The 26,566-nt window shown below is 37.5% G+C and overlaps 1 protein-coding gene across 1 annotated transcript in view; it reads right to left on the bottom strand.

The window, feature by feature from the left end:
* Positions 1-26,566, bottom strand: part of LOC127423602 (disintegrin and metalloproteinase domain-containing protein 12-like) — a 138,807-nt gene that overhangs the window by 94,518 nt on the left and 17,723 nt on the right. The window contains exons 2-3 of the mRNA XM_051668051.1: positions 16,145-16,257; positions 8,112-8,185 (exon numbers count right to left, since the gene is read on the bottom strand). Coding sequence (XP_051524011.1) covers positions 8,112-8,185; positions 16,145-16,257 — 187 coding nt within the window. The remainder of the gene's footprint in view (positions 1-8,111; positions 8,186-16,144; positions 16,258-26,566) is intronic.

Genomic DNA, 26,566 nt, shown 5'->3' with positions numbered 1-26,566 from the left:
GAAAATTAAAAGGAAATGGAAAACAGAAGGTAAACGGAAAGGAAAAGATGAGGAGAGGAGAGGAAAAGCAAAGGAAAACAGAAAAGGAAAGGAAAAGGGAAAAAAGAGGATAGGAAGAGGAAATAGAAAAGGACAGGAAAAAGGAAAAGGAGAAGAGATGACAGGAATATTAAAAGGAAAAGGAGAGGAAAATGAAAACAGAAAAGGAAAGGAAAAATGAAACGGAAGGGAAAAGGAAAAAGGAGAGGAAAAGAAATGGAAATGAAAAATAAAAATTAGAGGAAAAGGATAAGGAAGGGAAAAGGAAAATGAGATGATAAGAGGATAAAGAAAAATGGAGCAAACCATCTGGGAGCAAAATCAAAATGTCAAATCAATATCTTGCACAACTGTCCTGACGCTGTAACGGTAACTCTCACACACATTTGATTTGGGGCAGTTTGTTTAGTCTGTTTGATAAAGTTTCATGTGTACGTGTCCGAGAGCTGAATCTTATCTTCCCTTCTACATATTCCTCTGGATCAGCCTCGGTGTTCCATCTAAAACACTTCCAACAGTCAATATTCATCATCCAGTTCAGCATTATCTCCTGGCTACCTCTCTCTCTGTTCATGATAATGTGAGAAGGTGTTATGAAGCCTTTGTCTTGTCTGGCACACATACTCATGTCTTTGATAATAACCTGTCTCTGCTCTCCATGAGTCTCTCTCTCTCCACCCGTCTCTCTCACTCTCTCTCTCTCTATTTCAGGCTAGTTAGTCTACCATAACGAAGCTCTGTATTTATGAATCGCAACTCTTCCAAACAGTGTTGTGGTTATAAAGTATGACCTTACTATAATATCACATTTGTCTGTAATGCTACATTTATTCAGTAATTCCATTGCTATTACTGGTCATAAAAAAATACTTGCATTATTTACATATATCAGTAGTTCATGGAGGGTTGCGACCCAACCTGATGAATGAAGCAGGGGGGAAATGCTTAAAAAATAATAACAACATGCATCCATCATAGAATTGTGCATAGTTACAGTAGGATTGCAAAATAAATGAATAAAAATGTTTCCTTTGTTTTCCATATTTATTCTCTCTCGCTCTCTCTCTCTCTCTCTCTCTCTCTCTCTCTTCACATTTTGGTTTTGCTCCCAGATTGTGCATTTCATATCAAGTTGTTTTCACGTTACCATGGGAACGGTCAAAAAATCAGAAACCCTTCATGTTCCTAGATTAAATTGAATACACTTCATAAAATAAACGCATGCGATAGTAACATTCTTTTCTCCTTAAATAATACCTACTATTGAGTTTTTAACTCAGCACAGGTCTCGTGCATTATAGAACAATAAACAAAGATGTTTACCTTCCTCAGTTGATATCCATTTCTTTGACCCTGTCTATGTTTAACAGTAAGTTTTAGTAATCTAACAGTAAACCCAGTCAGAAACAAACTGTTAAGCGTACTTTATCACTGTATATCAAAGAACTAAAACAATTCTGACCTGCAAATTGACCGACCACCTCCCATTTCATTTTGAACTATGTGAGAAACTAACATTTTTGCTATAGTAAATGTGCTTGAGCAGAAATGGGAGAGTATAAACAAAACAAATCTGAGCTTTCAATCTCTATAATTTAATTTGACAAAATGTCTGCATTTCTTCTCTTTCGCTGTTTTTGGTGATGTTTGAACAATGTCACTGGAGGCCAACTCACTCACACGAGTTCTCTCTCTCCTTTATAAAGTCCTGTGCTTTTTTACGGCAAACACTGCATCTACAACAACGTTAAAGACGCGTGTCATTTTTTTCTATACTTAAATACGGCAAGCTAAATATCTGGAAAAAGCGTTCGGAAAACTGGAAATTCTAACTTTGCCCATCTCCATCATGGTGCTGCTGTAATTTGGTAAGGCAGTTGAGGCAATTGAGATGTGGAAAAGGCACCAATTAACTTTACAATATGTATACGGGATAAAAACAAGTGCGCAATGATGACGAATGTCGAGTTAGATTGATGTAAATATCATATGAATTCTTACCCTACTGCTCACATTGAAGACGCATTGCAAAAAACCTGTATGTTGTTTGATATCCGATTAAAATATAGTCATTACTATGGCAACCAATGTAGATAATGTTATTAACTTTCTGAAGTCAAAAGTGACTCAGATCAGAATTGAAAATGTCAGACTCAATTTTACGCTGCAGTTGAATGTCGCCCAAATCTAATTTTCTGTTCAAATCTGATTTTTTTGTAAGGTTGTTTACAAGACATTTCAAACTGGGCCCATATCAGATAGTGGTCTGAATAGCCAACACTCCAGAACTGACCCGCATGTGTATAACAAAGTCTGGCATGTTTGTCATTATACAGTAATATGTATGGTTACTGTAATTGAATTTTTGTTTGTAATGTTAATGGTTCATCTAAAGATATTTCAGCAAGTTATGGAGAAAGACTTCTTGATGGGCCATCAATTATGGCTAACGTAGTAATTATAAGTCATGTGCAAGTCAAGTCATTTATAAGTCATTACTTTCGAGCGAAACTAACCGCCGTTACGTAAATCTACCTGTCCAGTATCTTTTTGTGCACAGAAGAATTAATGTATGTGCTTTATAAAATTATAAGCATCATTTTTCTGCCTTTAAACCCTCTAAAAATTGGCCCCATTGACTTCCATTGTATGTGCCTCACTGTAACCTCGATTTTTGCTTTTTTTAAAGAAACGGAGGGACGAGTTGAAATTATTTTTGTGGTAATCAATATTATGCCACAAATGCTGTCGATTGAGCTTAACTTATATTTAACAGTAAATATTCCTTTAAAAAAAAGGAACTGAATTTATGATACGACTCGCAATTAAATGTTTTAAACCATGACAGGCCTGTATACGAGGTAAATCAAGCATGCAAATGACGAATGTTAAGATAGACTGATGTAAAAAAAAATGCCAACATGTCCGGGAATGATAACATTTGCTGGACAAATTGGAAAAAATCAGGTCTTTTCATTTCTGTTTATTTTGTGCCGTAACGCGATGGACTATGCATAATAATGTGATATAATAATGACACAAAACGATAAATGCTTGTTCTATACAGCTGCTTTTCTATTTAAAAAAAAAAAAAAAAAAGTGGCTATTATGGAATAAGCGTCTAATTAAAAAAAAAAAAAAATACCAGGGAGCAAAAGTGGGCAATGCAAAAATCTAAACTACATTTGCCACATGTCCTTTCATTTACAAAGATATATTAATATAACAGAAATTGTTAGGTCATGTCTGTGCGATGTGAATAATATGCTTCTATCTGACACACGCATCTGTGTTTCATGTGTGTTGCGTGCGCTTTCTCTGGAGCACACAAGTGCGGGCGAGTCCAGCAGGCTTCCCGAAATTTACAGGAAAGCCAGAGCAGGATCACTCATGCTACTTAATCACTTTTGACCCAGGGAAAACCCTGAAGAGAAAAACATCTCCACAGAAAGGGACGACTCCCAAACAAGTCAAGAAAATGGAGAGGAGCTTCTGGTGTGGGTTCGATCTATTTTACCTCTTCAAAATGAAGCACGCAAAATAATATTATAAAAGCAAAAGATGCGCTCTGCATTATTTCGGTCATTTTTGTTTTTGCAAGAAGGGTTTATAATGATTTGATATTTATTTTCTAAAATAATTTTTTATATAATTTTGGTTATTCTCTGCGAGAAGTGTTTATTTTTTGTTTTTTATAGGCCTATATATACGTTTGTAGCCAATTATTTTCTTCGTTCCATTGCATTGGGAAGATCTTGAATTTCTTGAGAAAAGTTTTTAATAAGGTCAACAACATATCTGACTGAAATATGGCATAATGTGAAATGTAGCATTATGGTAATGATTTAAAACCAAGCTGAGTTTTGTTTTTTGTTTTTACTTTGATTATTGTCAAGTTCAAAATAAAGAGACAATTATATAAGACTGGATTATCCAAAAAAGAGGCATTGCAGTGTGGTTATTTCATATATAAACCAATTTTAATTGGTTTAAAAAATTACTATACTCTGTGTTATATATTGTTATCGTGATATAAAATGACTCATATCGTGATGTAAAATTTTGGTCATATCGCCCACCCCTAGTCGTCATATAAGTGCTCACCTTGGCTAATTTTCTTGACTCTTTATTTTTATGACTGTTTTCCTCAGATTTTTCATAGCATAAAAGCTCCTCCAGAAGACGGCAATGCAAGGCCATTTTAATGTAATTTTTCTGAGAGGAGAAGCTTCTCACTGAGGGCACGTGAGACGGGAATAACACAGGCTGCTTTTGCCAGTGTCCGGTTTAAAACCCGATGTTGTTGCGGATTAGAACTCCGGAAGCTTAAACCTCCGTGAGAGCGAAGAACTGTAATCATTGGGATGGCGTCACACTGTGCATTTGTGGCATCAACTAAATAAGTAGCTGATGCTTTGCGTTAATATTTTTACTGGACATTGTGTCCGACCATGTTTGTTTTTGTCAGACATTAGGACATTTTAACAGTTAAAAATCTGTATTTACCAGCTAATGGAAACCCTGGTTCACACTAAAGGCACACTGGAAAAAAAAATACGTATCCAATTTATTTCCACATATGAAATGTCAGATTCAGTGCACTCGTGGCTGTTCACACTATCGTCCAATTAACAGATGTGTGTCACATACGAGTCAAAAAAATCAGATGAGGGCCACATTCAGCTGTGGTGTGAACATAGTCAAAGTGGCCCAGACTGGAATGGAGAATGTCAGATTTGATGCATTATTCTCATATGTTCACAATGAAAAAAACATATGCGTCACTTGTGAGGGAATAAATCAAATTTAGGCCACACTCAACTGCAGTGTGAACGTGGCTTTAAACACTTAGCAAACACCTCAAGAGTCTACAACTTCAATTAATTAAACAACTCAATATTAATTATTAAACAACAAATAAACAACATAATTAAACATATAATCATGCAAATACAAATCTGAGTACACGTGATGTAACGTGAGTCGTGACAATCAGACGGTGTGTGGAGTGATAGAGACAGTTTGAGCGATCATGAGCGCTTTTAGCTTTACTCTCTTCAACATGAGCGCTCTCGGTGTCAATCAAACATGCGCGCTCTGCAGGTGCTCTCAATATCTCGTCAGTCACTCATCCCAGCACTATTCTGTGAATATCCCAATTTAAATCAGATTTATGTTGGTCACAGTACCACTAATAACAGATGTAACTGTTTAACCTTCAATAACAGCACCGTGTCTTCACGCATTTGCATAATAATTTGTGAATTATGTTACAACAAGACGCCAAAGGCAGTAAACAAATCATAGATATTAATGATTTCTCACTGGAGCAGTTTTAGAGCTTGTAATGGATATATTTGTTTTATTTTTGAAAGTATCTCTGCTGTGTGTGATGCTCTCATGGTTTTTGGTTGCCAGTATGTCACAATGACCTTGTGATATTGGCAACAGAACTATTACAAATAAATGTTAGCAATTCACCATTAATGTAATTTTAATGTAATTTTGGTAACACGTAATAAAATGGTTTCATTTCTTTAACATAAGGTATCATGAACAAACAATGAGCAATATATTTTTACAGCGTTTATTAATCATAATGTTAGGTAATAAAAATACAGTTGTTCATTGTTAGTTCATGTTAGTTCATATTAATGTGCATTAACTAATACAACATTTGATTTTAAAAATGTATTAGTATATGTTGTAACTAACATTAAGTTCATTAGTTCATGTTAATTACAGTAATGTTGTTAAAATAATGGTAACAAATGGAACCTTTTTGTAAAGTGTTTCCGTAGTTTTACTGTGTGAGGCATAAACATAACAGCAGCATATAACTTGCAAAAGTGTGGCAAAGGGCACTTTAAGAAAAAAATCGGTATCGGTTTCAGCCGATCTTAGTGTTAAAAAAAATCGGAGGTCGTTTCGGCCTCAAATTTCCTGATCGGTGCACCACTAATAAATATGCTACAGCCCTCAGATTGGAATATTGTAGATGTCTTCACGCCCTGGTTCATATTCATACACACTCCGTATTACCATGTATTACCAGGACAGTCAGATGTCATATTTCACGCTGTGACCTCGGTATCATTATTGAACATCTACACTGCAATACTGCACTTCCCCTATCTGTCTGATAGTAGAGCAAATGAGACACTGCACTATAAATGAAGCACACAGAGTCCATGTTTGTGGTCTCCTCTTGATATAGATTCCGTAATTAGACTCTGTTGTGCTGATTTGTCACCCCTGGCATGAATCTGTCAGACTAAATGTTAATATGCACACAAAAACAGCTTCAGAATGAGTTCGTAAAATATCTAAACATTCTTAAAACAAGATATATTTCCATGGCAAGATATTTTTGTCTTTTTTCATAGAAATCTCATAAAAGTTTGTAATGTTTATGCTTATAACAAAAAACAACTATTTGCCTTTTACAAGAAAAAAAAAATAGATTCAAAGGTAAAACAAGTTTATTTCTTGTCTCATTTGCAAATAGTTATTTTTTTTCTTGTTTTAAGCATAAGTGAAAATGTGTAATATCTTATGTCATTTTGCTTCTCAATATTTTTTTTTTTCTTGTTTAAGAATGTTTAGATCGTTTTACAAGAAAATACAAAAACACATTGTTCATGGGATATTGTAATATATGGACATTAGTAATATATGTACCAAGCTGTTTTTAGAGGTATCTTGGAGTGTGATAAATGGGTCAATATCATGACACAGATTTGTTTTGCCAGATCTATTCAAAAATACATATTTATACACAATTATTTAAAAATACATAAAACGTGCAATTTACACAAAACCATTACTTCATTACACCCTTCTATGGTGGACATATTTTCAATTTCTGAGTTCAAAATCATTTTGGTATTTTTTCTGGGGCTTAAAATAGAAAATGTCATGTGGTGTAACCATCTGGAGACAGTAAAAGAAAAAGTCTGAAATTCTTAAAAAAATAAAAATTTTCATGAGCAGGGTCTAAATTCCCCTTCAGTGCTCCCTGGAGTGAGTTATTGAGTTATTGTGTGTGTGTGTGGGTGGGCGGGTTTGGGTGGTATACAAGGACATTTCTTTAGGTTACAAACTGTTAATTACAAGGGTCTTATGCAATAAATGTGGTTTATGAGGACATTTCTAGTGTCCCCATAATTTAAATTGCTTAAAAAAAAATAAAAAAAACATACTAAACAATGTTTTTTAGAAAATGTAAAAATGCAGAAAGTTTTTTGTGAGGGTTAGGTTTAGGGGTAGGGTTAGGGTTAGGGGACAGAATCTATAGTTCGTACAGTATAAAAACCATAATGTCTATGGAGAGTCCTCATAATGATAGCTGTCCCAACATGTGTGTGTGTGTGTGTGTGTGTGTGTGTGTGTGTAGAGAGAGAGACAAGCGCTAATGTAAACAGACGCGACTGCGTGCATCAGATAATCACGCTCAATCAGCATGTTTTCACTGTGAGTATACAAGTTCTAACTGTTATTGTGGTGCTTTTGTGGTATTTTGGTTTTCAGAAAACAAACATATTATATGCCTGAAAAGACTTTTTGAGTTGCTGTTTGTGTTAATGAAAACCATATAATAACAATATGTTGACAACAACCACAAAACAGAGAAGACCCCTTTAGACCCTCAAGACTGAATGTGAAGTTTGAAAAAAACAAAAAATAAATTGGACATTTTTATATAAAAAGGCACATTTTATTCAGGTCATGTGGTGTAACCCTGAGAACATTTCTTTAAAATTTTGACTCAAAAATTCAAGATATTTATAAAAAAAATATTTTTTACCTTGAAAAATGTGTTTGAAAACAAAATTGGGCACAGAGATGACATTAAGAACTTGACACATTTGTTTTAAACTAGATTTTTAAAAGATTTCATATTTTTAACACCTCGGAAAACCTTATTTGTCAAGGACATAAATACCATGGTACAGTATATGAATATGATAGTTAAGCAGAATTAATGGTTTGTATCAAAATAACATGGCATTACCATCTCTGTACCATGGTAACGTTTAAGAAGTAAAGAGAGTGATCAATGGAGGACTTACTCGTTTTTCCATAAAGCAAGCAGCAGTTGCTCACCGTCCACTTCAATAAGCACCTTCAGTGATCCAGGATGACCCTAAAACCAGAGAGAGATACCAGTCAACATGAAACATCATTCATAACCCATTTTACTTCCATAATGTGCCATACATCCAAATGAAACAGGATATTCAACAAGAAAAAATAAATGAGGACAGGACCATTCCAGTATGGAAATGAGGCAAATGAGCAAGATGGGAATATTTGAAGAATAACATCAAACCATCTCATTAGACACCTGTTGCCCGTATATGCTGACTGACATAATTGATTGGTTGTTACTTGAAGAGATGGCATCTGACTGGTTGATTGCATAACTGCACACACCTGTCGCACTTTGGCAAGCTCTAAAAATATGAATATGTTGCACCCATCCCAACACACTAAATCCTATTTACTTCATTAATACACATTCTTGGTCTAATTGTGTACGTTTCATCAGTGCATGTTATTCAAATGGGGAAAAATGTCTTTGTAATCTTTCATCATAATGTAATAACTTGCTCCGCCTCTAAAACAACTTCTCCTTTCTGATGATGTCACCAAGGCCGCTCAGGCTATTGGATAATGTTAACCAATAGCCAAATAACTAACTTTCCAATCCATTTCCATTAGATAATATTAAGTCCCTTCAAAAAATTGTTGTCATTGAATATCCTGTTTCACTTGGAAAAACATCACATTCGAATGTCAATGAAGAATTGGTTGCAAGTTTGTTATATTCATAGAAGATGAAGTGCCAAAGACTTAATACTAAAGTATTAAAGACAATGAAATCACTCTATAAATTCCTCTGAGAATGATAGATGGTGAAAGCACATTTTCAGTGTTGAGTTGGCTTTTGTGTGAGGTAAAATGAATCTCTCATTGTGTCGTAAGTCTGCAACCGTCAGGATTAGTTTTATGTTTCAATTCTCTCTGACATTAATTCTCTTCACGGTCTGCGAGTCTGAAGAGAATCTGAGCAATGGAGGAGTCAGGAGGCAGTGAACTGTCAATGTGAGTATTTTATTACTCTTCAGCGTCACTCACAAAAACTTAAACAAAAAGGGCTCTTAGTGGCCAAGTATACACACAAACGAGTTGTAATTCTGTCACACAGTCTCTCTCTTGTCTCTCTCTACATACTAATGCGTCCATCTGCCTTTTCAGGTCTCCCTCCGCCATCGCTATAACAAGACACAGGTGTTAGAGATAATGACAGCCCAGGTGATGAGCCTTACCACTCGGCCTCTCCTGCAGATAGATACACGACCATGCCCCCATCCCCACATACCCCCAGACTCAATCTGCCAACCCCCCCCCCCATTTCTGGAGAGAAAGTCTGCCACAGCCATCTGTGCCCCCAGTCGGTGGATCACCTCAAATTTAAATGGCTGAAGTGCCAGGTACCAACGAGTGATCCGCATGTTGGTATCTTTCATGCGGTGGAGCCATTGGAGTGGGGTGTGATCTGAGCAAAGGATGAAGGCACGCCCCAGCAGGAAGTAGCGGAGGGTGAGGACAGCCCATTTGATCACAAGACACTCTTTTCAATGGTGCTGTAAGGAGGGCTTGAGACTTAAGAACAACACTGGCCATTCCTCCCCCCCACCTCCTGTGAGAGCACCGCCCCAGCCCCCTGTTGGATGCATCCATCTGCAAAATAAAGGGGAGAGAGAAATTAGGAGCATGTAAAAGCGGCCCCCCACAAAGCACAGATTTTGCCTTTAAGAAAGCCTGTTGGCACAACTCCGTCCACTGGACCGGATCGGGGGCCCCATTTCTAGTAAGATCAGTCCGCAGGCTGGTGACATCAGAGTAACTAGGCACAAACCTTCGGTAGTAGCCTGCCCCTCGGGCAGGCCGCGATCGCTGCGGTTTTGTTAACCTGGGGTCGCACCTGCATGTGACCCAAGTGGAACCCCAGATACCGAACTTCCACCCGCCCAATTGCTCACTTCTTCGGGATGGCCGTGAGCCCCGCCCGTCACAGCAACCTCAGGACAGCTCTCAGATGTTGCAAGTGCTGCCGCCAGTCATTACTATAAATAATAATATTGTCTAAATACGCGGCGGCATATGCTGTATGTGGTCTGAGAATTTTATCCATGAGACGCTGGAACGTGGCGGCAGCCCCGAACAAACTGAACGGAAGGGTCACAAATTGGGGACACAGGGAACGCCTCCCTCCACGATTTTAGGAGGTTGAGGTGGTAAATTTGACGTGCCCTGCACCTGTCCGTTTGCCTAACCTCATAATCGAGATCTCCGACTCGCCGTGTGACCTCAAAGGGCCCTTTATTTAGAGTTTGAGGTGGGCAGCAATACATGCACTTTATCTCCCGGTGTGAATTCCCATAGTTGAGCGCCCCTGTCATAGAGTCGGCTTTGATGTTTCTGAGCTTGGAGCAAATTCTACTGTGTTAGTTGACCCAAAGTGTGGAGTTTTGCTCTAAGATCAAGAACGTATTGAATTTCATTTTTTACTGCTTGAAGGTCCCTCCTCCCAAGCTTCCCGTATGACATCGAGCACGCCACGTGGCCGACGCCCATACTGCAGCTCGAATGGGGAAGACCCTGTGGAGGCTTGTGGGACATCTTGCACTGCAAATAACAGGTGATCAAGCCACTTATCACAATTTCTAGCATCCTCGTGTACGAACTTAAGAATCATATTTTTTAAGGTTTTATTCAATCGTTCCACCAACCCATCCATTTGTGGGTGGTAAACACTGGTGCAAATCGATTTAATACCTAATAATTCGTACAGTTCACATAGTGTTCGTGACATAAATGTAGTGCCTTGATCAGTGAGGATTTCTTTTGGAATCCTCACTCGGGAGATGCTGGCAGCAGGAAGTTGTTGGGCCGCTAGTTGTGCTTCCCCAGAGAGCAGCGGTAACAGGCGGGCCACCCACTGGTCAGGTGGCCACTTCCACACCTCGGCAGTTTTTTCAAAAAGATCGTGGTAGGCTTCGGGATCATCGCTCAGCCCCATTTAGATGGGGGTCACCGTTGATGAGGGCTCCAGGGTCGCAGCTGCAGTCTCCACTCTCTCGATCAGGCTCCGGAACACCTGCCAGTCCTCCGCTTGAGCCTGGAGCAGGAGTTGGAAATGCTGTTCCTGCTCCAGGTGTAACTCCAAGAGGGCTTGGTGTTGATTTTGCTGGATGCTAGCGAGGGACTTGATGACTTCGCCCGCGGTGAAGATTCCATGACGACGTTATCCTACAATAGCTCCCAGATTTCGGCATCACTATAACAAGTTCATAATCTGAGCAATGGAGGAGTCAGGAGGCAGCGAACTGTCAACGTGAGTATTTTTTTACTCTTCAGCATCGCTCACAAAAACTAAAACAAAAAGGGCTCTTAGTGGCCAAGTATACACACAAACGAGTTGTAATTCTGTCACACATGCAGGAACAGTCTCTCTCTTGTCTCTCTCGGCCTTTTCAGTTCTCCCTCTGCCATCACTATAACAAGACACAGGTGTTAGAGATAATAACAGCCCAGGTGACGAGCCATACCACTCTCCCTCTCCAACAGACAGATTCACGACTACGCCCCCATCCCCACAGTCAGATTTACTCGGTTGCTCTGAGGAAAATTAATTTCAAACCAGCCAGGCGTTGACAGAATACAGCAAAAATAAGCATGAATCATCTGTCTTACATGCAGAGCGTGTGTGTAATTATGTATGTAATGGCACAAATACACATACACACAAAGACATAAGGTACATACAATGGTGAGAGAAAGTTCCCAAAGTATTTCAAATTTCCTGTATTTATTTGACCTAAAATAGGGGTTGACCTACATCCAAGTGAAGGAAAACAGCAAAGCTGTGTGAAGGAAAAGTGAAGGAAAACGCACAAAAAAAACAAAAAAAAAACAATTTCATTCCTTTAACACTATTTTTTTTTTTTGTGTGTTCTAGATCTATTTTTAATAGTCTCTAGATCTATTAATTATTACGTTGTTTAAAAATGCATTAACCCTTTAATGCATACCTCGGGCCTTTAGTGGGCCTTTAGTGACCCAGGACCTTATGTACTCACCCACTTTTTGGAGTAATGCCAACACCTCTTTAGGCACATATTATACATGCTATTTCTTAGGTGGTGCTGATGTTTCAGTGATTGACTTGATTTACATTTGACATTGCTATTTAAAGAAGAAACAACATGGAAGTAAACTATAACAAGTTTATCACATGAACAGCATTATATGACCATTGTCATTTGGGTGTACTACTGAAATTATGTAAACTGCACATCTATTTAGACTCAATAAGTGCCTGAGAAAATACATATGTGTAGCCTATGTGTAGATTATGTGTTATGAGTAGCTCAGTATGTGTATGACAGCTAGTTGCGTCTCATGAAATTTCAGTGGAAGTAATGAATCATGTTCTAGATTTAATGAATCATCTCTTTGATATATGAAAAATAAAACATCAAAATATATCAGAATATATTCTATTCTATTATTTTTTTATTGTCTTGAAAATAATTTGAAAATTTGACACTATCTGGGCATTTTGTAGATCCATTTGTGAGAGATATAAGTGCCAGATCGCTAAAGACCGGAGTGTGTAATAATGTCTGGTTAAAAATGCAATTCACACAAAACAATTATTTAAATGCATCTCTATGAACATGTTTTCAAAGATCAAGAGTTAAAAGTTATTTTGATCATTTTTTCTGGAGCTTAAAGGAAAAAATGTCTCAGTGGTGTAACCATCTGGAGATTAAAAAAAAAAAAAAAAAAAAGTCTCATTAAAAGCTGAATTTCTTGAAAAAAAAAAAAATGTTCAGGTGGTGTAGCCAACATGCAAGAAGCCATTCTGTTGTCATGTGACAAAAAATAAATAAATAAAAATAAAACAGAGATGACCCCATGACTATGTGTGAAGTTTAAAAAAATATCAGATATTTTGACATTTTTATGAAAAGGCAAATTTTGTTCAAGTCAAATAAGTAGTAACCCTAAGAAAACTTCATGATATTGGTAAAAAGTGGATCAGACTTGTTAGTCCAGCACATCCCACAGATGCTCAATTGTATTGAGATTTGGGGAATTTGGAGGTCAGGGCAACACCTTGAACTCTTCAACATGTTCCTCAAACCATTTCCAAACAATGTGTGCAGTGTGGCAGAGCACATTATCCTGCTGAAAGAAGCCATTGCCATCAGGGAATACCATTGACCTGAAGGGGTGTACCTGGTCTGCAACTATGTTTAGGTAGGTGACAGGTGTCAAATTGATGTCTACATGAATGGCCGGACCCAGGGTTTCCCAGCAGATCATTCCCCAGAGCATCACATGCCCTCTACAGGCTTGTCATCTTTCCACAGTGCATCCTTGTGCCATCACTTCCCCAGGTAAACAGTGCACACGTACACGGCCATCCACGTGATGTAAAATAAAACGGGACTCATCGGACCCTGCAACCTACTTCCACTGCTCCGAGGTCCAGTTCCGATGCTCACATGCCCATTGTAGGTGCTTTCGATGGTGGACAGGGCTCGTCCTGGGCACTCTGACTGATCTGCGGCTACGCAGCACCATACGCAGCACGATGCATTGTGTGTTGTGACACATTCCTCCCGTAAGCATCATTAAAATTGTCTGTGACTTGTGCCACAGTAGACCTTCTGTCTGTTCGGACCAGATGGGGTAGCCTTCATTGCCCTTGTGCATCGATGACCCTTGGGTGCCAAAAACCCTGTTGCCGGTTTGTGGTTTGTCCCTCCTCGGACCACTGTCGGTATATATTATTATTATTATTATTTTATTTATTTATTTACCAATGTCATGATGTTTTCTTAGGATAAAAAATAAATAAATAAATAAATAAATACATTTTTGCCATAAATAATAGTTTATGAAATTAACCAATGGTTAATGGTTTATGAAACAAACATGGACACAAAGATTACATTTCAATGAACTTAACACATCTGTTTTAAACACATTTAATAGCCCTTCAATAGATAAACAAATATTAGTCCATTTCATGCTTTAAAAAGCCCATCAGAAAATCTGGCACTGGCAAACATTTACTATAACATAATTAAATGATTGTGATTAATACACTGAACAAGAGACAATTCAGGATACTGATATTACGGAATAAACTAAGGAAATCAATGGTCTACCAACAATAACATTGCCTCCCTTTTTAATATTATCAAAGACCACCTGCATGATCCATACAGCTATTGGAACACAGGAGCAAAGGACAGACGATACAAAATTTTTTAAGTGTCAGTACACATGAGAAATGTTATTTTTTACACAAAAACATAATACAGCATTCCAGCTTAAGAGCCTCATCGCAGGCTTGACGTGTGGTGTTAGGGAGTTTTTGGGTGATTCAGGGCTGTTCTTGTGCTGATCCAGAAAAGTTTAAGGAAAAATGTCATGGAGTCTGTCAGCGAGCCAAAGCTGAAGAACTAGGTCATGTAGATGAACAATAGTCTAAAAACACATGTACAGTAAAGTTGGAGCCATGGCGCAGTGGGGAATGCATTTGCATTGTGTTCTGTACTGTTGTGTCCAATTCCCCCTCTCTCTTAATCACTTTCCTATCTCCCTTGACCTGCCTATGTGGCAAAAAGCCCATTTACAAAATGTTTAAGAAGAGCAATAGAAGCAGAACTTATGTATTTTGGAACAGCCAAGTTAAAAGAACAGTACCGGAACAACAGGAATACAGTGAAAATTGGTCATTATTTACTCACCCTCATGTCATTCCAAACCTTTTTTTTTTTTACAGTTTTGCCCAGCTCTTGACCATACAACAACCGTTCATAGTAACAATATCTGTCAAGCTCTAAAATAAGACACAAAAGCACCACAAATGCATCATGAAAGTAGTCCATATGATTTGTACACTATATTCAATGTCTTCTCAATTATATGACAGCTTTATGTGAGGATCAAATTGCAATCTAAGTCGTTGTTCACTGATAATCTTCCTCTCACCGAAGATCAGAAATTTAATTCGTAGTTGCATTCAGATTCAAAAACGATTCAATGATGGCAAGGTGTGTTGTAACCCAATGTGGTGCATGAGCATATGACGAATGGAAAATGAGATCTGAGAGCTGCAGACTTTATCACACATTAAATACAGCATATGAGTTGCATGCATTACTTGTATGGTGCTTTAAGGGTGTTTTTGTCCTTTTTGGAGCTTGACAGACATGGTCACTACAAACTGTCCTTGTATAGCAAAGAGCTGCATAAAAATTCTTCTTACTGTCTCCTTTTGTGTACATCAATGTTTTGTGTAGAAAAAAAAATTGGCATGACATGAGGGTAAGCAAATAATGACATCATCTTCATTTTGAGGTGAACTATTCCTTTAAAGGAAAATTACTTGGACCCACTTGAAATGTTGGAGCATGGCCTGAAAAGTCCAAAAATATTAAGGCTTGAAGCAGTTTTATAAAAGTCAGTCACCTTTATGCTGACCTGCATGACTGATCCACATGTTCAGGAAAAGTGTTATTGAAGTAATCACTGCTAGAGGTTCAAATTCTTTTTTAAAAGCAATGACTGCAATGATGTAGATTTCACAGGCCTTCTTCTTATTATTTTAGAAAAGCAACATCCCACCGTAACTTAATACTTATCAAATAACAACAGATCCCATTTCAGACGAGTTCAGTGGCCTCTTTCCATGTTTTCTAAAGCCGAGTCTTCACAAACACACACAGTTCTTTGGGTGGTCTTGCGTCTTTACATTTGTTGCTGAGGGCAGTACACATATAAAATCTCTCTGTAAAACCTTTTTACAAACTCCAGTAAGAAAACACATGGGAAGAAAGCAAATTAACAAACAAACGGGCTTAAAAACAAGCCATCCAAGTCTTTATTCTGTAAATTGGTTGAGAAATGTTTTTCATTAAGGACAAAAGAAACAAATTCCCTCCATTTCTGAAACTTACAGCAGGTCATCCAAAAAGAAGAGGGATTTCAGTACAGTGTTTGTAATAATGCTTACCAGTGACATCAGGAGACTGATTGGTCGCTGCTCTCCTCCAATGAGCAGGCGTGGTTCAATGATGTCATAATGTTCCAGCATGTTTGGTGTGTCGTGTTGATTCGGATACGCAGCTAAAACAGAAAAAGAAGAGTATGAAATCTCCACATTAAAGCAAACCACCAATCTGCAGTCTAGACATTTTATTGGCTGATTACATCATTTCTAATTCAGCAACTCCTTTGATATTTATTTGGTGTTTTGCAAATTTATTTAAAAAACACCCTACGGGAATGTTAATTCACTAAACCGTTGCATCACTTTTGCCATTGTGTTTTATTCACTACGTTACAAGAAAAATAAAATTATCTTATTGAGTATTTTTGTCTTGTTTAACAGTAAAAGTATTGATTTATATTATGTCTTGTTTTCAGAGTAATCTAACAAAATGTATTGATGTTTTAGACTTAAACTCTATGGACCCACCGGCAGGTCCAAAGGGGGGGGCGCTATAATGCAAAAAACGTTTGCGCTTAAAACGTTAAAGTCCCCGTATATATAAGTCGGGCATTTGAGGTATCATTTAAAAGCTTAGAATCTAAACTTTTCAGAGACAACCATTACTTCTGCATTTATGTTATTTAAAATAACAAAATAAGGCCTCAAAAAATGTGCATCGCAAACAGGCGCCCCCTAGAGGTAATGGGGTAAAATTTATTTAGATGAAAATAAAAGACTTCACATAGCACCTAAATGGACATGTCATATATCAAATGATAGCTCTCATTTTCAGAAATGCAAATGTACAGTTTAGTTTGTTGCCCTTATACCACAGTTCGAAAGATTTTCAAAAGAATCACAAAGTGAAATATGATTTCTGTAAGTTAGCAATTACAAATGTCTCTATTAATGCACCAATCACTAATGCTGTAAGCCCCAAATAGCCAAAAACTTTATATCTGTTTTTACCTTATGCAGTTTTCTAAAAAAAAAAAAAAGTCTGTGAGCTTGCTTGACTGAATAATCCAATGTTATATCTTAGATGTCCAGAACAAATGATGCCATCCAGCAGGAAAAGCATGCAAAACAAATCATCAGAAAAATATTTGATAAATAAATTGATGATAAAATGTTCTATATCGTCACAAAGGGGAGGATCTCTGCTTTCTAATGACACCTAGATTGAGCTTCCAGTCCACTCAGATGCCGAGGTATTCGATTAAATAATGAGCATGGTGCATGAACTGAAAATTAGACTGAATGTCTATGGACGAGCACATCTGTGAGGGATAAAATGTGTAAGAGCGCCACCTACATTTCAGATCTGTATATTGTGAATGTGTTAAGAAGTAATATGAATATGAACTAATATTTAGTTTTATACATAAATAACTACATAAGTAGCATAAATAATATTATTTTAGAAATTTGTGTAAATCATGTAATGTACTTTCAATGTACACTATAGTCAGTAACTGTAATCTAAACATAAGAATTTAAATTATAATGTGTTACACTACTTTTTGACTGTAAAGGTATTTAGATTACATTAACTTATTACTTTGTAATCAGATTATACACAACATTGATTATAATGTATCCTTTAAAACTAGAATAACTGCTTTAATAAAATATTTTTTTAAATAAGAAAGAAAATTGTAGAGGTAAGAATTAGGATGCTGCCATCATACTGTAGGAAGCTACCTATGTAGTCAGTAGACAGCAAGGCAGCTCACTATTTGAAACAGAACTCTGTAAGTGCAAGAAAGGAAATTGTTCCCTCCTAGACACTAAAGTTTACCACAGAGACATCAACCATGTAAACACATGTATTCTAACTGAACTCCCTGATAACACAACAGCACACACAGGCACGCATGCATATCAACCGTTTATCAAGAACAACGCAAACAGTGGGTTTCGTAAATCATGCATGAAAACACCCCATTACCCGGTGCCTGCCGAGCTGCACGCTGAGTTTTAAACGAATATAATTTACAATGCAAACCCATTGACACTCATTAGACGTGCGGTGGGAGTTTGTGAAGAAAACCATGGTTTGTCCAAACATAAGAGTTCACTGGCATCTAGACGCTACTGGATCAACATTATTTATCTTCATTAAATCTTTACAAACAAACTAAAACATCCTATTTGCATTAGACAAGAGTGTTTTTTGTGAATGTATGCTGTAAGTGAGAAATCTTCAAAGTTTCAATCACTGTTTATAAATGATGGCTTTTTCCAAAACCTAGGGAGCTGCCTACCTAGACAGCATTCCAAGGGTTCAAAAAGTGGCCTTTTGAGCTTATGCTGCCTTTTTAAGTCCACATCCTCATCCACATGAAGGTTTTAGTGTGCAAAATGACACAAACTCGATGCAGACTCGAGTCAAAAGGCACTCATTCTGTGAAATCTCATTACTAAAATCATGTATGCATGGTATGTAAACCTTTAGTCACTGTTGTGTTTGCATGTGTAATTAGTTCTTATGTACAATTATTATGTTTTATTTGTTTGGAGAGGCTTTTCACGTCATGGAGACATTTTTGGACATTATGATAAATTATTTTTGTAATGCACAACATTTTTCTCAGATACAGTTGGCATGATTGGGAACAAAATAAAAGCAGTTTTCCGGAGCTACCTTATTTACGTCCAGAGATACATGATGTCAAGAAGGAAAAATAAGTACAATTATTGGCTATTTTTTTATTATTATTATTTTATTTTTTATTTTATTTTTTGACTTTTCAGCAGTTTCTTAGTCTAGGAGTCTCAGAATGTATCATAATCTATATTATTAAAAACTGTGAAAAGTTTTCTTTACAATGTTACCAAACACTTGACCCTCCTTGTTTTTGTCAAGTCATAAGCCTTTAATTTTGGGTATGCCACTGAAACGGGAAATCGTTAAGAACACCTTAAAGGGTTCAGCTCATTTTTCAGTAGTATTGAGTTAGGATGCTAAGAAAGCAGTTGCTCATGTAGGCAGCTGAAACTTCATCACCCAGTCTGACCTATAATCGGACACCATAGTCCTCAAACTCCCTTTGTTCTTGTCTCGTGGAACGACAGCGCTGTGTCTTTCTGTCTGTGTCCGTACATGAATCGCATCCCTCATCTACAGTGTGTGTGTAAGTGTTATACTGAATAATCTTCTGGTCTGGTCTTCTTCAGGCAGCTGGAATCCTCTAATAGCAAATCAAAGGCCAAGCTCTCTGATGACTGAATAGAGCTGAGCAGAGGTTATCCTGATGAAGACTAGTCATCCTAGCTCTGCTACATGTCAAATATTAGGGTTTCCCACCCGCCATCCTCACAATGAAAAGAGACAGACACTGTGGACAGATAAGACAGAGAAATCTGCTGCTCAGCACATTTACTGTCTCTTTGACTAATAAAACTGAACCTGAATGACCTGCATCCCTCATTTTTGCTCCAGTTTTGTTTTAGTCAAAGGCCATGTCCAAACAAATACTTTGAAAACGGATTGATTTTGTTATGTTTACACCTCTCATCATATTTTGCAAATGCATATTTTCAGAATCTACAATCTTCATGACTGCACAAGCAGGGAGTTTGATTCCCAGGAAATGCATGGGCTGATAAAATGCATACAAGGAATACACTGTGAATTGCGCTGAATAAAAATTTCTGCAAAATGCATACATGTACATTTTTGGTCTGTTCCTCAGATAAAGCTATTATATGGCTTCAGAAGGCTTGGAACGGTAACACCTTTGAAATATATAGCGCACAGCTGCTTGTTCATGCCCAGCAAACACAGAACGTTCCCTGAACGTTAGTGTATGGTTCCCATTTGGAAATGTTGTGGGTACCAACTCCTAATGTTCTAGGAATGTTCTTTTGAGGTTTTATTTTTTTATAACCATAAACTAACCTTCCCAGAATGTTGCTGGAAGTTTTATTTATTTATTTATTTAATGTTTTGTGACAACCTGATAAGAACTTCTAAAGATTGTGTATTAGATAAAAAAAAATTAAAAAAAACATGGCTTGTAGACTGATTATTGATGTAATGTTGCAGAAAGGTTGCATTAACGTTCCCGAATTTAGAGGTTAGGGGAACATTACGAAGTGAACCACCTAAAACAAACATTCAATTTCTGTAAAAAACATATCTGGATAATCAAAAAAGAACTTTAAAGCTCTGTTCTAGGAACCAAAACGAACATTCCCAGAATGTTCTGGGAACCAAAAATTATTAGTTGTGTGTGGACCATTTTATGGTTCACTTTAAAAATCTTTTTGTCATTTTAACAGAAAGTTTAAAAATTAATAGAAGTACAAAGCATGACTTCTCTAATAATTAATAGTGAAAATGTACTGTATATAAATGTTATTATATTATGTATAATAAGAAAATACATGTTTTGTTTACAGTCAACTAATGATTCGCCTCAGTCTGGGTGGCGGAGGACGAATCCCAGTTGCCTCTGCTTCTGAGACTGTCAGCCCGTGCATCTTATCACGTGGCTTGTTGAGTGCGTTGCCATGGAGACATAGTGTGTGTGGAGGCTTCACACCATCCACTGCAGCATCCATGCTCAACTCACCACACACCCCACCGAGAATGAACCACATTATAGTGACCACGAGGAGGTTACCCCATGTGACTCTACCCTTCCTAGCAACCGTGCCAATTTGGTTGCTTAGGAGACCTGGCTGGAGTCACTCAGCATGTCCTGGGATTCAAACTAGTGAACTAGCGAACTCCAGGGGTGGTAGCCAGCATATTTTACCACTGAGCTACCCAGGCCCCCCACAGTCAACTAATGTTAATAATTGGGCATTCCCAAAAGTCACATTTAATTTATATATCACACAATATACATTTGCACAAATTCAGTGAAATTCTTTTTTTTCACATATCCCAGCTAAGCTGGGGTCAGAGTGCAGGGTCAGCCATGACACAGCACCCCTAGAGCAGAGAGGGTCAAGGGCCTTGCTCAAGGGCCCAACAGTGGCATCTTGGCAGTGATGGGGCTTGAACCCCAAACCTTCTGATCAGTAACCCAGAGCCTTAACCGCTGAGCCACCACTCAGCAGTTAAGGCTGTTATGTACATTGGGGTGTTTTATGTTACATTTTATGTAGTTTAGTTAATGTTTATTGCATTATTTTAGTGTCACATGTGTTACCCTGATGATATTTGTGTTTGTATGAGTGAAATTTAAGTAATCATGTGACCTTTTGTTTACAGCCTGTCTTACTATGTTAGCAAGTGCAAAGCAGATTGTTGTAGTTCCAGCAGGCTGGTATATTAACATTATATAATTTAATGAAAAATACAGTAGTGAACTGTAAAATATACATACACCGAAATGTCATCCAAAATTACATCAAACCCTGAGCTTGATCTCAACCCAACACTCTAAAATTGAGGTTGCTAATACAGGCCCAACAAAGTTTTTGAGGTAAGTTTGGCTGAGAAATTGCCCGAATCTACACTGACGTCACTGTTTTACGAGCCCGGCTAACAACCACATGGAATCGTCATCACGTTTTTAGCTGTTTCATTTTGGTAGCTCTTTGAAGACGCTGCACACCTTTATAACTGACCGGCTTCCTCTAAATTACAATTGTCGGTGAATGTTCACTTGTAAATGGGGTAATGATGTAACTCAAATCACACTCTTCCCTGCATGTACAAACCGACAGGAGACATTTGTTCATTTTAGAAACGAGTGCATGTGTGGCTGAGCTGTTTAAGAGCGTCAGTAAATTAGAAAGTTATACGAGTTTCTGAATGTGGTAAGGGAGCATGGCTCCAGCGCTTATTTACACGCTTCATAAACCAACGTGAGAAATTTCATGCTCAATCGTGCTTTTATTTAAATATCTTTGGTGAAGTCAATAAAGTGAGCGTGTGGTTTGGAGCTTCTATGTTATGTTTGTTAGTCCTTTTGTCGGCAGAGCTATGTAGTCACAAGTCTACGTAATTTATGAGAGCAAATGACTGAATAATAAAGGTATCAGGCTTTGAAGCATGCCTCAGAAATCTTGTTTCATCGCAAGGCACAAATCAAATCCGTTCATTTTGATATTTGAAAGAGAAATGCAAGCGCTGTGGTAAACACACACATTTAGTCGCTGGATTTGTGTTAATAACTGATGTTATCTGCTTTGATGTTCAAAAGTATGGAAGCCCAGGAGTGCCATTTACAAAAGAATGCAGGAATAAATTAGCAATCTATTAATTTGAAAATAAAAATGTCAATAAATAAACCGATTTATAAATGGACAAATAAATAGACACATTTAAATGTGTTTATTTAATTCATGTTTTAAAATGTACTTATATTTAGCAATAAAACAGCACATTAATAAGTCATTCAATAATAAATTGCATTTTAAAAAGTATTTGGCAATTGCTTTTCTTCATTCATTTGACTTTTCCTTTTCTTTTGTGCATTTAAGGTGCATTTAAAAATGACTTATTAATGTGCTGTTTTATTGCTAAATATAAGTACATTTTAAAACATGATTTAAATAAACACATTTAAATGTGTCTATTTATTTGTCCATTTATAAATTGGTTTATTTATTCACATTTTTATTTTCAAATTAATAGATTGACAATTTATTCCTTTATACTTTTGTAAATGGCACTCGTGGGCTTCCATACAAAAGACCACCAGAAATGGTAAAATGTAGAAGCTCTTAAAGTAGTGACTTTAAATCTCAACATTAAAATCACCCTTGAGGAAACTCCTGACGGTCCGAGTATTGAAATACATGCTGGTCTAAACTGACCTGATTTCCCAAAATGCTTTACTTGTGCAAAGTCAGCACCAGTGTTGAGGAATTGTAACTAAAAGTATCAACGCTCCATTTTTCAGCAGCCTGACAATCACTCAGGTATTTTCACAATAGTGTTGATTTTTCCAGTAATGTGCTATATTTTCCAGCGAGTAGCACTGTAGTGTCACAAAACGCTTAATTTTTCACATTGAATTGCAGACGCAGAAATGGAGTCGAGGGAATAATCAAACACGCTTGCCTAAACAGCACTGGGAAAACCTAATCATTTATGTGAATCGTGCTTTCGGACAGTTCATGTAAATGAACGAGTTCAAATAAACGATTCCCTTATATTTAGTTTTGGGAACTCCGATTCATTTTAGTGAGTCGGTTCTTTTAAATGGCTCATGTAAATGAACTAGTTCACATAAATGATTCACTGTTTCACCTGAGCCCCGCACAGCCTTAAAGGGGCTTTGACTTTTTATTTGAAGCGAAATATTTAACTAATTGCTGCTGTTTATCACTATATTTCGATTCAGTTATTTAAATTGAGTTTTTTCTAGTTCATTAGTGTAAATTAAGTAAACTTTTATGTTAATGGTTTTAATATAATAATATTGTGTTAACCATGACTGTGGTAACCGTGATTTATTTTGAGGTTACTATGATTTTACAACAAATATCATGGTTAAACTATGGTTACTGTATTAAAACCATGATGAATTGGCATAAGGGAATATCACTTTAATTAAATATATATGCTTACCTATCTGTGATATAATGAAATAGTGTCATCCGATTGTTATTAGTCCATACATTTTTTTAATTGTGACTAATCATAGAATGTTTCATTGTTAATTGCAATTAATCACAGATTTTGGAAGTGCTGAAAATGTACTCTGTACATAATTTATTCCCTGTCATAATATATTTATTTCCAAAACAACATGTAACAATATAATGCTTTATTAACATTTTTCAAACAATGCCTTCCACAATATAAAGAAAGAAATGCACTAAAATAGCACCAATTCAAGTAACATTAAACATTTCCCAAAGTCTTAGAGGAGGTTGACTAAATAAAAGAACCAGTCCCTCATACGTTGAGTATATATATTGCAATTGACATTTAATCTTAAACTCTCATCCTCCACAATGTTAATCGGCCGCCAGACTGGCTATCCGTTTTGCTACAACAATCGTGAAGCTGCAGTCACGTTTCGTGTCAGGGTGTCAACGCCAGCGTCAAGTGACGCTTTGAACTCCACATGAAAAGCGCTTGCAGACAGCGTTCTGCTTTCTCGTGATAGTTAAGACTTGACCTGCTTCTGTGGTGATTAAATTGCAAATTACTGAAAAATTCGGAAAAATCTCTCTGCCTAGTTGGTCCTGTCTCGTGTATCTGTTGGTTGTCCGCGTGTCGGGTGTGTTGTTGCCTTCCAGTTTTGCTGCGTGTCAGCTGGTCTTCCACGGAGGATGCCTCGTCTCTGCCCGCGTGTCGAACAACGCCTCTACTGGGCGTTGTTCAGCACCTCACTGAGCTTCAGCGGAAGATTCTATGAATCTGTTCCTCAACCCAGTGATTGCTCATTATTGCTGTTAATAAATCCTTTGAACTGTTCCTCTGCTCATGGGTCTGTTTGTTCTCACTATCGCTCGTTACATCCTTGTGATAAAGTGATGGAGAAAGGACTTCTTAATGCTATTTGTTGTACAAAACAAGCTCAGATGTGACTTACTGAAAAATACTTGATTTCTTTCATAAGTCCCATCTGAGCATGTTTTGTACAACATATTAACAGCAATAATGAGCAATCACTGGTTTGAGGAACAGATTCATAGAATCTTCCACTGAAGCTCAGTGAGGTGCTGAACAACGCCCAGCAGAGATGGGCGATCTTAACTCCCGACACGCGGGCAGAGACGAGGCATCCTCCGTGGAAGACCAGCTGACACGCAGCAAAACTGGAAGGCAACAACACACCCGACACGCAGACAACCGACAGATACACGAGACAGGACCAACTAGGCAGAGAGAGCGAAGTTACAGGACTGTGACATCACCGAAGAGCACACGGCAGTAACTTGCGCACGGTGGTAACCAACAACCAGACCCATGCGTTCACACAAAGAACGTACACAAAACACTAGACAGACAGGGGATGATGATGCCATGGTCCTCGTCAGACAAAACCCAACCTGACAAGGTGACAGGACTGTGACATCACCGGAGAGCGCACCACGGTACCTTGCACACGGCGGTCACTAACAACCGGACCCATGCACTCACACAAAGAACGTACACGAAACACGAGACAGAAAGGGGATGATAATGCCATCATCCCCTCAGGCAGAACCCCAACCTGACAAGGTGACAGGACTGTGACAAAGGAATGTTTTTCTTTAAACATCTTCAACTTAGCTACTTTTAAGCGACTTGTAGTGCAGTTAACTACTTTTTTAAAAGAGTAGCTTGACTGTTGTTTAACTTCTTTTAAATTATGAGTAGCTTGTAGCTTGGGAAGGTACAGAATCAAAGAACCATCCCCAACACTGGTCAGCACCCATCTTAATTGATTTTTAAAAACATTTAATGCAGAAATGTTTGAATAGATCTTTATACATCTGAGAACTATATTCACAACTTCACAACTGAATAAAATGTCTTTTATCTCCGTTGGGAGTTTCAAGTTAAGTTCACATGTAACATCTCAGTCTGACATCTGGACCTGGGTGCATGTGAAATAAAACATCTCCAAAAATTAATCATGCATTTTTGGCTCACAACCATTTCAATACAACAACAACAAAGGCCTTCTAACTCCTTCACAGTATAGTATTCACAAAACGGCCCTTTAACTCCTTGTGAACACTCAGGGGGCTGTTTTCTGTCTTGGACAAACCCTCAATGTGACAGCATGTGCAATAATGATGATTTCCTTGCAGTCTTTTTTTCTTCCTTTTATTGCAAACGAAGCACACAATCATTCATCCCAACTTGATAAAAGTCTGTCTTCACTAAGAGTAAAGCCTTTCCCTGGACTGAGCGCAAGGGATCCTTTTTAATTCTCTCCATCCTGCTGAAAAAACTAGCATATGTTGTGTAAATTACTTTTGAAATGTAATCTGGTCCTGAGTGGAAATTAGAAAAAAAATGTAATCAATAATGTAATCTTTTAGATTACACTTATTACTTTTTGATTACTTGTTGAATGTTTAGGTAAATCTCATTTTAAGTGTGTTCATTAAGTACCAACTTACTCTCCTTTCAGTGAACAATTTTCTATTTGCCAGTCCTAACAAGTGAAGTTGCCAATATAAATGCTCAGGACCATAGACATTGAGGAGGGGCTATTTGTTTACATCTTTGTGACACACACTGGTCTTAGCTGGTCTTTCCAGAAAAGGTTTGCTCCCTTCTTTGATAACCAATTTCCCAACATGCTACCGAACAACCCAGGTAACCACAAATGCTTCTCTCTGAAACAGCCAGTCGTGCAGTGACAGCATCTCTCTGTAAATAAGCCACTCAGCTTGCTCATTTTCCAATGTGGTGCTGCATTTGATTAAATATGAAAACAATGCCACAGGCGACATGCCGATGACTCTCCACATGAACAAAGAGAAAAACAAAAGAAGGAAAGAGTTTGGCCACAGTCCAGGACAGGGATG

The sequence above is a fragment of the Myxocyprinus asiaticus genome, chromosome 32 (genome assembly GCF_019703515.2).
Source record: "Myxocyprinus asiaticus isolate MX2 ecotype Aquarium Trade chromosome 32, UBuf_Myxa_2, whole genome shotgun sequence".
NCBI lineage: Eukaryota > Metazoa > Chordata > Actinopteri > Cypriniformes > Catostomidae > Myxocyprinus > Myxocyprinus asiaticus.
This window is presented reverse-complemented; position numbering and strand designations above follow the sequence as displayed.